This window comes from Nipponia nippon, unplaced genomic scaffold (genome assembly GCF_047370975.1).
Source record: "Nipponia nippon isolate SJK-2023a ecotype South Korea unplaced genomic scaffold, ASM4737097v1 scaffold_8, whole genome shotgun sequence".
Lineage (NCBI taxonomy): Eukaryota > Metazoa > Chordata > Aves > Pelecaniformes > Threskiornithidae > Nipponia > Nipponia nippon.
Window position 1 is genome coordinate 45760309 of NW_028262402.1, and position 13937 is coordinate 45774245.

At 37.0% G+C, this 13937-nt stretch overlaps 1 protein-coding gene across 2 annotated transcripts in view; it reads right to left on the bottom strand.

Moving 5' to 3' along the window:
• Positions 1 to 2389: 2389 nt before the first annotated feature.
• The window catches only part of LOC148050588 (uncharacterized), a 31965-nt gene continuing 20417 nt past the window's right edge, over positions 2390 to 13937 (bottom strand). For both annotated transcript variants that reach the window (XM_087742435.1, XM_087742434.1), the window contains exon 7: positions 2390 to 11998. In XM_087742435.1, coding sequence (XP_087598561.1) covers positions 11819 to 11998 — 180 coding nt within the window. In that variant the 3' untranslated portion in view covers positions 2390 to 11818. The remainder of the gene's footprint in view (positions 11999 to 13937) is intronic.

The window sequence follows — 13937 nt, forward strand, 5'->3', positions numbered from 1 at the left end:
TTTCGGCTGTTACATATAGTTGTTCCACTGTCCTTTACACTTGCAAATTATAATCCACTCTTTTGTACAGGAAGCTGAAGTTCATTGTTTTGGGAGGACACCTTGCACTTCCAAACCTGCAGACCGCAAATGGAGATGTTTTTTCATTTGTTCTGAGCAAAGTTTTCTGAGGCAGTGGAACTCGCCTCATGCAGTTACAACATGCTCGAGGAAATGCAAAACCAGAGAGTGGTAAGGGAGCCATCCAGTGGACTGTTCTGAAACACACAGCCAAGGCAAATAAAAATTAAACAATCTCAGACTTTTTTCTGCCTTTTTGGTTGCAAGATGTCGGGTGTTGTGCTTTTGTCCAAAACCTGCTTGTACTATTAAATGCCAAACTCCTTTACTTTTTGTGTTCGTTGTAAATAACTAATTTTCTCAAAAACATGAAAGTTTTTGAAGAGCAGGATATGGAGCTGCATTTTCTAGAATACTTACTCCACTAAACTGTGAACACCAAGCTCCATTTTTTTTCAGTTTATGTAATGGAAAGGGAAATGTACCATATAAAAATGAATGAGGTTGGAAGATACTCATTCATTGCTTTGATTTCTATTTTGAAATACAGTTTAATCCTAATGTTTTTAGTTTTAAGTGTGTGATATTTTAACTGAATTTAAAGGGTTTCCAAGTTTCTGTCATTAGAGGTTTATTTAGATTCTTTTCAAAGATTCTTACAGATGATTTATGGATGATTTATATATGATTTTTTCACTTACCAGAGTAAACTGAAAAGCAATGGAAAATATGACTTTTAATGCTCATAGCAACAGATCTGCAAGCCAGAAAATTTTAGATTGTAGCTCAAGGAATAAGGAGAAAGTGCCAGTCTTTCCTAAACTTGCAGAAAATGTTAATGGAAAGGAAAATTAAAATTTATCTTTATTCCCAATAACCTTGTGCATAGTAGATTTTTCCTGTCATTCTTACTTGAAAAAACTTGATCAGGGATTGATCTTCAGTAAAAACACTTGACTTTGTCTCTGGCAAAGAACGGCTTAAATAGTTATAGTGTCAGATATAATCACAAAGTCAGAAAAACATGCAACTTAGCATCTGTTAATTGAAAAGGTAAGAAGAATTCAGCACAATACCAGAGATGGCTTTCAAATTTTTATTCCTTCCTGTACGGTGTGCTCCTCTGAGGCATGTTTCTCTTCTGATCACCATCAAAAACTGTCAGTATAAAACACAATCTTTTGCTGAAGCTCACCTGACATAAAAGTAAGTGTAGTTTATGAAGTGAGCCTGTACTTAGCTTTTTTATCTCAGGTGACTTCAAGCACTTTGTCTTTTTTTAATTCACCTTTTACTAAAAGGTAAGCAAAGTAAACTTTGGATAATCTTCATGAGTAGTCTAGGTGAGTATGTGAAAAAACTCTGAATTTAGCCAGGTTTTACACTATTAAATAATGGATGTAGTTCCACAATGAATAAAAATATATCAAGATCATGTTCATAAAATTTAATTTTCTTGTATTATGATTACAATAAGAAATGTAGGTAATGTTATTTGTTACTTCACTTTCTTTTTGATATAAAAATTTGAGAGCTTTAAGGATGTTTTAATCACTCTTTTAAACTTGTTTATTTATTTTACTACAGAATCTGAAAGCCCATAAGTCTCTTACGGGTCTAAAACAAATGCACATACAAAGTTGAGAACTACATATGCAATAGTTCAGGGTATCAATTCTTAATGCTGTAGTATCTGAACTATAGCTCTGGCTGACATATAGCATTGCAAAGCCTTACATCAATTTGGTCAGCAATTTCCTCCTCTGAATTTTGTCATATGTGCCTGTGCAAATTTGCCTGTTAGACAAATAAAAGCCTGGCTACAACTTACCTTCCTCTGTGTTGGCTGAAAGCTGTGCTTAGAATTGTGCTAAATTGTTACGATCATGTTTTTTGGCTGTTCCAGTTGATTCTTGGACTATTTGGGGAGCACTCCTTTAGTTTATGAAAATGTGTTTTCTGCTGTTGCATTCAATATACAGTTATTTTATATTTCAGAGAGGAAGAAAGACTGGATTGGATAATTCTTTTTATGTTTATGCTAATATTAATAATTTGTTTTCATTGAGAAATGAAAGCACCTGAAAATCATATATTCCAGGAGAAACACTCTTCCTTTTTCAGCTTTTTTTCTGCCCTGTAGTTTGGGAATGGTTGGCTGGTAACAGAGAACTGAGGAGGTTCTGTTCTTAAATGCAATTTGGTCCCTATTTACATGACCACCAAATGAACTCCATGACCAGCTCAGGTGGTTTGGTGGTATTCCATAAGTCCAAACTGGAAACTACCTTTCTGTAAGAAAACCACAGTAAGTAGGCTGATCCCTTTGATCAGAAAGAGCAATACCTTCATAATAGTTGTTGCAATAGGTATGGATTGCATTTGGACAGAGTTGTGCATGTGTTGATTCAAAGGTGCACAATGCAATCCTGTGCTGAATTCTTTCATTTAAACAAAGTGAGGTAGAAAGTCCTGTATCAGGATCCTCTGCATGAGGGACAGCCTCCCATAGTTTTCTAACTACACTGTAAGTCCAGAACATCTTGAAATGTGGTGTGTGGTGACCATATTTCACATATTTATCTCACAGGAAGTCCAGTTCTGTATTTTGAATTAAATAGTGCCATTTTATTTTGCCATTTCTTTCTGTCAGTCCAATAAAATCCAGTTTAGGCTGTTTTAAAATATATTCTCTGCGAAATAACTGCTTTTAAAAGCAAACATTAAGGAATTGTAAATAACATACACTTAGTTAAAAGGAACGATTTGATAATTTAATTAATGCTGGCAAAACAATTCACGCTGCTATGAGATACAAGGTTTTCAGACCTGATATAGTATGCACTGCACGCCACATTTCCTGCTAACTCAAACTAGATAGAAAATGGTGCTTTCTCTTTTCTCATGGTAATGTTATTCCTTGGCCTCCTTACTTCTTGTTTTTCTGTTTCTATTCATTTTTTTGGTAGTATTGGCTAGAAGAATACAGTTTCTTGCCAACGCTGGGCTTTTTTGTGTGTTGGGGGAGGAAAGATCAACAAATAGACCTTCTGTATTAATTTCCAGCAGAACTGAGAGGAATTAATCTAAAACGTATCGTTCTTGCATCTGTTTGTAAAGGTCTGGGGGTGGCGAAGAATCTGACTTTAGAATATAATAACAGGTTTTAAAAAAATGGTAATTTAAGAACATGTAATCATTTTCCATGGTGGAGCTGATAAATAAAATACTCAAACCAGAATGACTGTTCCGTTATAGAATATATTTTGTTGGCTTATTTTTACTGTTAGAAATATATCAGTATGTTATAGGATTCATAGCAACTATATGAGCAACTCTTTTATAGAAACTAAACTGCTAGATGAGAATGTAAAACAATCCTTCTTATAATTTCTTTCAGCATCTAAAGCAAAAAGGTACATATCTTTTCATCTGGAGATTCATGGTTTTTATCATCTTCCCATACAGTTGTTAACAATGAGGCAAAATAGCTGATTTTTTCCTAGACTTTGATTATGGGGTGGCACCAAGCAATATTTGATTCATCTGTTTGTAGAACTTAACAGTTACCAGAGAATACAAAGCATTTTCACAGTGTACCCTGAGAAAGGGTTACTTTATTTCTGAGGTTACATTTTAGGCCCATGAAGTCATGTTCCAGTTAGGGACCTATTTTCAAAGCAAACTGATTTCAAAACATGAGTTGAAATTACTTTCAGGTTTTACATCTGCCTCTGACCTTCTGCCAAATACAAGGCTTTAGCACTGTATTTTCGTGTTTTAAGCAAAGTTATTCTCTTGTTGCTATGTTAAAAGACCCATTCAAACAGAACAGTACTGAAATACAGTCTTCATTGTGCAGCTGAACCGGCAAGTGTTCAAGAAACAGAACAGTTACTAGGAGATCTGAGAAACCATAATTCACAGTAGCCCTAAAGCCTTTCTAGAGTCTGCCTCTGCCAACACTAGCAGGTTCCAAACGAAAAACCTCAGAGCTGCTGTTTTTTTAATGCCAACTCCTCAGCCCTGCCACCCCACCCTGGTTAATCTGGCCCAGAAGCTGATACGCTTCTTTTTTAATTATCTCAGGCACTTGTGCATTACCAGTGTGCATCACTTTTTAAAAAGTGTGATTGGTGATTTGGCCTATTTTTGGCCAAAGCAAGAGCAGTGTGAAAAACATTGGTGTTCTAACGCAAGCTGAAGCATAACATTCAAACCCAAGGAAACTGATGGTGGCAGTACCACTGCATTCAGCAGTGCAGTTAGCTGTACTTAGCATCTTTAAATGTAGCTGAACTTTACAGTTCAGCAGTGGAATGTAGAGGACTCAGGGGCAGTTCTGCCGTTAGGGGCCATGGAGTTCATTATCACAACATCTTTACCACGAATCACCTTAGTAATATCTTTTTTTATTTTGTGCTGAACACAGACAGTAGCAGTCCAAAATGCCAGCAACAAGGTAGGCATCATAACCACAGAGAAGGATGGTGCTGTAGCCCCCAGGGAGGTGGGGACTGGCTAAAAAGCATCACAAATGCCACTGTTACATCTCAGATTATAGCTCACGTTGCAGTGTCTCTGTCTTCGCCCAGAAAAATGCCTTCATCAGAATGCCTTCTGCCTTCATCAACAGTTAAGTAACACACAGAATAGATTTATGTAATAAAATTATTTTAATATTAACCATTTATAAATTAATATCTCAGTGTGCAGCCAGTCATCTCTTTGTTTGCCAAATGCATATCCCACTGTGACAAGGTGTACAATTGGGTTTAACAATGGAATTACACTAATATGTCTGTGGATTTTCTTATCAGCAACTTACTTATTAGATAAACAGTAGCTGTTCTGTTCATTAGCACTAATACTACAGAATCGCCCGCAAAGTAGCTCCATGCTGGGAGTGGGAGAATCACTTGTCAACAGCCTACTTCATCCTTACTGTTAAAAAAATGTTGTTATTAGAGTTGTTAAAAGAGTAAATGTGTTCATTGTATTTATTTAGTGATTAAGGGTCCATAGTCAGAACTGGGACCTCATTGAGATATTAGTCAAACACAGTTTGTTTAGATTTCTATTTAAAGTAAGACATGGTAAGAAAGTATAACAAATGATAGAGAGAATAAGATTACAGGCAAGAAAGGATAAGGATTACTGTATATTTCTGTGTCTGACCTGCTCTCTCCGGTACAGCATTATACTTTTTGTGGATTTTAATGCATTTTGTGATTTAAGCAGATGCATAGGGAGTAAAAGTCCTTCTGGGCTAAATAACTAGAAACTAAATGTCTATTATGCCTCTAATTTCACAACCAGACTTTATGACTCAGCTGATCCCTTCCATTTCCATGGTTGTTCTGTACTTACACATGTAGTTTTTAACTTTCAGCAATCCAAAAATTCTGGCCGTAGGATACTCAATTTCAAAGTCAACTTCAAGTCATATTACTAGGTTTAGGGTATTACCAGATAGAAGCTGAAAAATTGTGACAAATATCTTGAGATTAATATTAGGTTATAAATAAAAAGATTAGTTCATCATCATGAATTAAAGTAGTGCTTTCGGAAATCGAACAGATGACTAAAAGACAAAAGAGAACATTGTCATATTATATTGTCTGTTTGCCCTAAGAATACTGGACACTATCCTGCCATAAAGACTACAGGACTGAAGCCCAAGATATACTCACTTCAGTGTGAAGCTAAATATACTACCACTTAGGTTTGCAGATGGCTTATGATGAAGATATGGTGTGTCTGTATTTCTAAATTGTCAGTTCAAAGCTATCAAAGCCTTATAATGTATTTTGAGTAATCAAGAGGAAAGATGCATGAAGTTAGCTCATTTTTCCTGATCTTTGTCACCTATTAAAAAGTACACTGTAACAGACTTAAGACAAATACATGTAGATGAAATTTTATGGCTAAAATTAAAGCAAAAAAGGGTTAAAGAAACAGAAATATGTGTAACAAGACAAAGCACATTAAATATCCTTTGACTTAATCAACTAATTGTTTTATAATAAAATATTTTTTTATGTCTCTGTAAGGAAGATTGTGGCAGGGCCTTGAACACATAATAATATTAATACTAGTTTTAATACTAATGTATTAGTATGACTAATAGTCTAGTATTTAGTATGACCTCATTCAAGAGAATTACATAATTATGAAGAAAATATTAAATTAATTTCAGGCGGAAAATGTGGAGCTGTGAGTAAAGGAAGCAGCAAAGGTCAGACAGTATGGGTCTACTAAAACTTTGAATTATATATCCCCTGTTTCTAAATAACAGCTTCAAATATAGAAGCTCAGACTGAAAACAAAGCAAACTCATAATTAATTACTAATTAACTACTTTCTGTCTTTCTAAGCTGTCAAAAAAATGAAGTTGAAAACAGATTGAGAGATCCTGCAAATTCTGTAGTAAAGCTGCAGCGAATAATGAAGAACATATGACTTCCTAAATAGCCAAAATGTAAAAGTACCCCACATACATGGATAGCTATATTTAATTGTATTTTTATTTTTTTCTGCATTTCTTCTCATACAGGAAAAAATACTGCCACTTAGACAGTTAACATGGTGTCTACTGAGGAGCTAAAGCTTCAAACAACAGACAATAGATTTAGTTTTTGCTGTGTATGAGCACATACCTGTTATGTTACAAATAGACTCCAGGGCACCATTTCAATTAGTCTATCTTATTTGCAGTTCCCTGTACAACTGTAGAATAACCTGGGGCCAGAGGTGAGCACAGGGGTAAAATAGTTTGTTTAAACATACCTTTATGACTTCTTTGAACTGTGATTTGCACTCATTTGGGAAATTATTGGTACTATGATAAAAGGGCTTTGGGATTGATACAGAGATTTCAAGACATTGTCCTCTGCTCAGCTATGTGACAACTACAGATTTTTACCCGGGGCTAGTGTAGTTAACTCTTCTATTTGTTGGTTTTCTAGAGGGAGGAAGGAATGCACATAGAATCATGCTATTCTTTCTGTGCTTAATTTTCAAACTTTTTCTTTATCCCTCTCCATTTTATACCTTTTAGCTAATTATTTTCTTGTGTATCTTTCTGTTCTCCATACTGTGTCTTTCTGTTCTCACCTGTTCTCTTCCTCTGTATTTTCTCTCCAATTCCAATCCCTTTTCTACACTTTCTTACCCTTTTTTTTCAGGTACTTCTCATATTCAGCCTCTGTAAAACACCTCAGAATCCCTTTACCAATGAACTGGCAACAAAGATACATTGAAAAACATTTTAGTTTTTCTCATCAGTGTCTGCTAATCACTTCGGTTACTTGCGCTGACAACAGTTAGGCTTGAAGCCCGCTACACCAACAACCTGACTAGAACACTGGAAATCTAGTTGCTTTCTCTTTGTAAATATTTTTATGCGAAAGCAGTGCAAATGTCAGTTTTGCTGGTGTAGTGCTTAACAGGACAGTCTTAATGTTACAGAAAATATCATGCCTGTCAGCCACAACTTCAAAGTCTGTGAAAGAAAAATCTATTTATTGCAGGAATTAAATATTCTGGTAGTAATTTGCATAACTTGTGGAATTTAGGTAACGGTTGTAGCTAGGTGTATTAGATCTTCTAGTTTTTAACGTTATTAGAATACCTAACGTACATTCTGATTTCTTTAATAAAATCGTAGTTTAGTCATGACTTTTAGTTTCTGGGGGACGGGTGAGGGGGTGGGGGGGATCCTCACAGAACTGACCAGACTTCAATACAATGAGATGTGCTTACTGTATTTCCTGAAATCATTCAAATATTGCAAAGACTATTATTGCAAGAAAAATTACACCAGAAACGATCAGGTAAAATGACAGTAGCTTTTAAACTCACCTGATAATCATATTGGAATTACTTTTTATTTTCCAAATGAACCCTTGTTCTCCTTACACAGTCTTCTGCTTTGAAATAGCCCATGTGTTTCAATTTGGATTTTCTGGAGATCAAGAGGGAATCTTTCACTTGTTATGACATTTTTTCTGACACTGAATGTATTTTCCCTTGGGCTCAAGCCTGCATGTAGTCATGAAAACACTGTGCTTTGAAATGAAATCAATAGGATTTATTTTGTTTGCTTTTATGTGGTTCTGTATGTTTGTGTAGGTTGTATTGAATACTTTTGCTCTTTGGATTAAATATTCTGTAAGTTCTAAGACACTGAAATTGCCTTTGAATCATAGAATCATGATATAATTTACATTGGAAGGAACCTCTGAAGGTCATTTTGTCAAACCACCTGCTCAAAGCAGGCTTACCTTCAGCATTAGATGAGGTTGCACAGAGCCTTGTCCAGTTGAATTTTAAAAAAACTTTGAAGATGGACACTTTATAATCACAAAACTTGTTCCAATTCCTATATATCCTTATAATTTTTTTTTTCTTTACAGGCAGTCAAAATTTCCCTTTCTACAACTCGTGACTACTGCCTATTGTCCTTCTGCTGTGCAGCTCTAAGGAAAGTTTGGTTTCATCTTCCCTACAATCCCCCTTCAGCTAGGTGAAGAGTCACCCTTCTCACCTCCAGGCTAAACAAACCCTGCTGCCCTAGCCTTGCCTCCTCAGATGCTCCATCCTCCTAACCATCCTCGTGCCTCTGCTCAGCCTTGCTCCAGTATGTGCTGGAAAGCCCAAAACTGGGCACAGTACTGCAGATACGGCCTTGCAAATGCCAAATAGAGTGGAAAGTTTTCTTTCCGTGACTTCTTGGCTGCCCGCTTCAGCCATTCCAGGCACAGGAGATCTAAGCTCTATATCAGTTGGAAATAAATATCAGGGTTTGGAAAAAGAAATAGTTTTTTTGTTTGTTTGTTTTCAGCTGCTGAGAACATTTTTGTAGCTTGCTGATATGATGAAATTTGGATACAAGGTTACTACCGTTCACGGTGAAGTCCACGAGATGGTGCTAGAGAAGGACGGCTTCAATGAACTGTATGTTAACATGGGCGCTGTAGCTTAACAGCTGCCGTCTTTCGTCCTCGGTACTAGTTAGCCCATGTAATTTGCCAGAAGCAGTGAGGAGGGGAGCTGGTAGAGAATCTGCTCCTCTGCAGCTCTTCATCTATAGAGGGAATATGAGGAGTCACATTTAAAGCACACAAACGTCGGAGGAATTTAGCCTGCCTATGATTGATTAGATAAATTATGGACAAATAGAAACAAAACCAAGATGACGTTAAAAAAATCTCTGTTTATACACACCTTCTGCTTCAAAATTCATGCCACGTATATCTACAAGCAGCAACACTCAAGGCAGAATACCCTTCTGTCTAGATGAGTAGGGAACTACGAGATACGTATGTATTATTGTATCTGTTGTAATGGCAGCATCATCAGATCATCCTATCTAAGAGAAAAGGGCCCTTGGCTTCAGACTGTGAGTGACTGGAAGGGTGAGAACTTCACACCAGGGAAGAGGCATAAAGAAGTCTTTGTCTGTTGATGTGTTGTGTTACTAAAGATCCTCAACAGAAATTGCGTGATTTGGATTACTTACAAATTTTAGTACTGTTGCAATTGAACTAATGCTAGATTGTTATATTTTGTTTAGAAAATGTCAGTTTGAAGAGTTTGTATGAGCACAATAAGAATTCAGGAAAGACTAGGATCCAGAAATTGTTAACTTCTTTTTCTATGTACATTTATAGTTACAAAGCTGGCTGGATTTATTGTGTTTTCTGAGAAAAATTGTCAAATGGCATTACTATCTTATATCTCAAATCTGAAACTTTACAAAATTACCACTGCTGCTTTCCATAAGGGCTTTTGTCCCTTAAATTGTTAAAAAAAAAATAATCTTATTTTTAAGGTAGATGATAAAAGTACAAGATTCTGCATATAACCATAGTTTAACTATAAAACAGACTCAAAATTCACTGAGGTCAACGTTAATTTTTTGCTGACATCAGCAATGCTGATTTCATTAATAGGCTTTGTACGAGCTTTATGATGAGTTGTCATCATTTCATCAACTTACCATCTAGAGAACATGTTCTGTAATTTAGTAAGGTGATCACATTACCAATAATAAATGTATGACTATGAAGTGTTACTGTATCAGTTAGTGAAATTATTGTACCTGATATATAATCAAATTTATTTCTTGTGCAACGTAATAAATAGTGCTAAAATAATTTAGTGTAAGGTGTGCTGAAGTCAATATCTAGAGTTTGGGGTTTTTTTCTTCCCACTGACTTCACTGAACTCTTAACAGATCCAGAAGTTGTAAGTATTATTTAGGGAATACTCAAAACCTCTCTTCTGTTCAGTCAGCATTGGAAGCAACAGAATGATTTTCACTATTTGAAGAATACAAGCCCAGCAGTGAAACTCCACACTGCTAGTAGTGGCGGGGGGAGGAATCTTTTAAGGTCTCACGGATCTTTGGACTTTGGTCTACTATAGATAATTGCCTTATTGTAATGTGCATTGGTGTGATTGACTGATGTTAGGATTCCTATTTCAGGTATGCATTGTTTATTATACTTACACAGAACAATTCCTGCAAGTGCTGTGTAGCTTGTAGGTTGTTCCACTGCACCTACGTGACAACCTCTTGGCATAGGTGCCTGATGTCTATCATTTACACATATACATTCCCAAATGACTTGCATCAAAGAAAATTGCCGCTGAATCACAGTGGGATTCCATGCGCAGCAGTGGAGAACCAGATCTTTAATACCTAGTGATCCTGTGTACGCTTTTGGTTTGTCTCTTCTTGTATTTCAAATGTTTTGTGCCTTGCAGGGTATGGTCTATGGATGTTCCAAGTGTCAGCATCTTCCATTTCAGACTGACAAACCCTGTTGCTAAAAGGCAGGTGCTCTGACTGCTTCTCCAGTGTACCCCACATAAGCAGCTAGTGTTTATTTTATTCAGTCATTTGGAACATTTAATTATTTTTCAGATGCTGTTCTGCACTCTGCTTTGCAGCTGAACATGATTGCATTTCCCACTATGATTCAGAGGTGAAAGCCAATGTGTCAGAGCAATTTTCTGCCAGTATTCATAGGCATCTGTTATGCCCCGTCAGTTCAATATGCCTCCCTCCCTATGCCTGCACATTGTGAGTCTGATGCTCTGTATACATTTTCTTAGAGAGCTGCCATGCTGCATAGATGCTGAAATTGCATAATGGAATATACGGGCTGACTCAGAGCTACAGGGGCAGAGAGATCTTTTGTCTAACCTTCAGCCTCTTCCTTTGTTCTCAGTTAGACCTGAGACACCTTTTCCACTCCTTTCCCAAAGTCAGCCAGTCAGGACATGCAGATATGCATTTAATAACTTCTAATTGTTTTCTTCTCAAGTTCAGGTGAGATCATAAGAGACATCTTTTAAAAAGTAAAATGTTTACCACATGGAGAACTAACTGTGCTTTGTATTTCATATCCATGTATGCTTCCTTCTTTTTCCCCTGTCTTCAAAATATCCCCTGTGTATTTTTCCCCTTTCAGAAGAATTCAGGTCCTTAAAACCATAATTGTGCGGGTGAGACACAAAGAAACTGATCAGTTAGTAAGTTTTTCAAACTTAGCCTTTCTCTTTTCCTGTTGAAAGTACAGAAATAAAGGATGTTACTCATGCAAAATGGTGACTTAAGAAATTACAAAAAAGTAAAAATTAAGCCAAAATGAAAATTAGTTGATCTCAACCTTCCTTCTCTTCTGTTAGCTTATTATAGAAATTGTATGGACACTTAGACCTCTGAAAGGTAGACAAGTTACTTTTCCTATATGTATGACACCCTGAAGTAAAAATTTTTGTCCTCGTTGGGTTGTTTGTTTTCCGGCTTGCGAATATCAAGTGAGTCGTCATTCACATACAGGTAGTAACTTTTATCTTCATAGCATTGGAACTGCACTGAATCTCCTTGGTAATGCATGATGAAAAAGTGATTATCTTCACTCAGCTATGAAAATACACAAAGTAAAGAACATATGTTATATTTTTGAAGCCTTTCTATAGCATTTCATGTGACAAAAATTCATGTATGTTGCTGGCTTTTTATATTTTGAATGCTTTTCTCCAGTGACACATATTTGCCCATTTTTAGATAAACCTTTGGCAACACCTAATCATTTTGGGACGGATTGTGTGATAACTATGAATAAAACACCCGTCTCCCTCAAAGCACTGAGTATTTCCAGACCCATAGCTGCATTCCTTTGCTTCACAAAAAGACCAGCACAGTGTTCCTCTGCAGTATACCTGTTGTTGGGATAATTTAGGATTTTCATCTCATTATTTTCTTACCACAGACCTACCCTGTCAACTGCCACTAGCAACAAAATGTCAATCCACAGTTTTTCTTGCCTCTTTTGGAGTAAAACTAGAATGTTACAGTACCAATTACCCTTAAACAACTGTTCTTTTACCTATGATTTTTCTGTACGTCTCCAGTTTCCAATACACTTTTTTTAAGATCCATCTTTGGAGGAATGGCTGTTGTCAAAACAGCCCCTCTGTGTGTGTGGATGTGTTTGGGCTCTCTAAGCACCTCAGGGTGAGGACAGAGAAATAGTTACCAGAAAACAGCCCACCAGAGAGAGGAAGACTATGTGCTGAGAGGTAGCCTCTGAAACCATAAGCCCTGGAGACTAGTAGCCCTGTTAAATCTGCAAAAACTCAGGGTACCAAGGAGCTGCTGAACTCCAGCACACACCGGCACCCGCGATGGGTCATGCAGCCCATGCCACATCCAAGAAGGCAGTGGCTGCTATAGGTGGACAGAGACTACAGGGCAGTATATGTCAGCACGCCTGCTGAAACGAGGGACCCCGTGTGTGACTGTGCACAGCTGCCAGGAAACCCCTGGAGTGGGGGTATGCGCCCCTGCTCCTGAATGTGTGCACTGAGTGAGAAGGTAACTGAGAAGACTGTGTGAATAGTTATCTGCTGCTAATAGAAAGAGCTTAATTAATAAAAGGTAGAGATTTGTGTTTCCTCCAACTAAACCTCTTGTCAGGGAGCAGGGAGTTTATAATACCTTTTGGGGAAGACTGAGATGGTAAATGAATGCATCATCATCAAGTTATTTCATCTTCCCTTTTGAGTGATCTGTTTGAGCACTCTTATCCCACCTACAAGACAGTTCTATAAATCTGACCAGTCTGGTGTATTATCATTGTGCACAATGCTTAAGGGGACCTCTATAATGAAATGAATGCTTGGAGGAAAGCAGGAGGATATTAAAGGGTCCCAGCTATGCTGGAGATTACAGCATTGGTAATAACCACCTTTCCATGGAAGGAGGAATGTGTCCTTTCAGCCCATATGACAACAGGGGATGGAGAGAAAATGTCTTGCAGTTATTGCAGAGTACATGGAAGAAACTTGAGGATATGCCTATTGTATTAGCAAAGCTATAATGGGAAGCAGCTAAAACACTTTGTCCTGATCAAGTCAGTGTAACAGCAGAGCATCCGCAGCTTCAATCCAAAAATTCTGTTTTCAAAAATACTATTAAGAAAGTTGAAGACAATTTGCCTTTAGGAAAGAAATACCTCCTAGGGACTCAAAAAGGTAATAAGGAAATATAAGTGGAATAAAAGAATCTGGTGACTTCAGAAAAAAGGAAAGAAAACCTGCAGAAGCAAGGAGAGGGATTAATGTGTACACTGCAGAAGTTCATGCTAGAGCAAGGGAGACTCCAATGGGATCTGGTAAAGTGAAGCCAAAACCAGGCTCTTGCAAAAGCAGATCGAGATGCAAAAATTAAAAATACCTGCTGTATCTGCATGAAATGATGGAAAATTAGATGGAGAGCCATCACAGGAAGATGATTTGGGGAATGATATTGTGTGACTGGGAGAAGAAAGAGGAGTGGGGAGTAGAAGCATATCCAAACA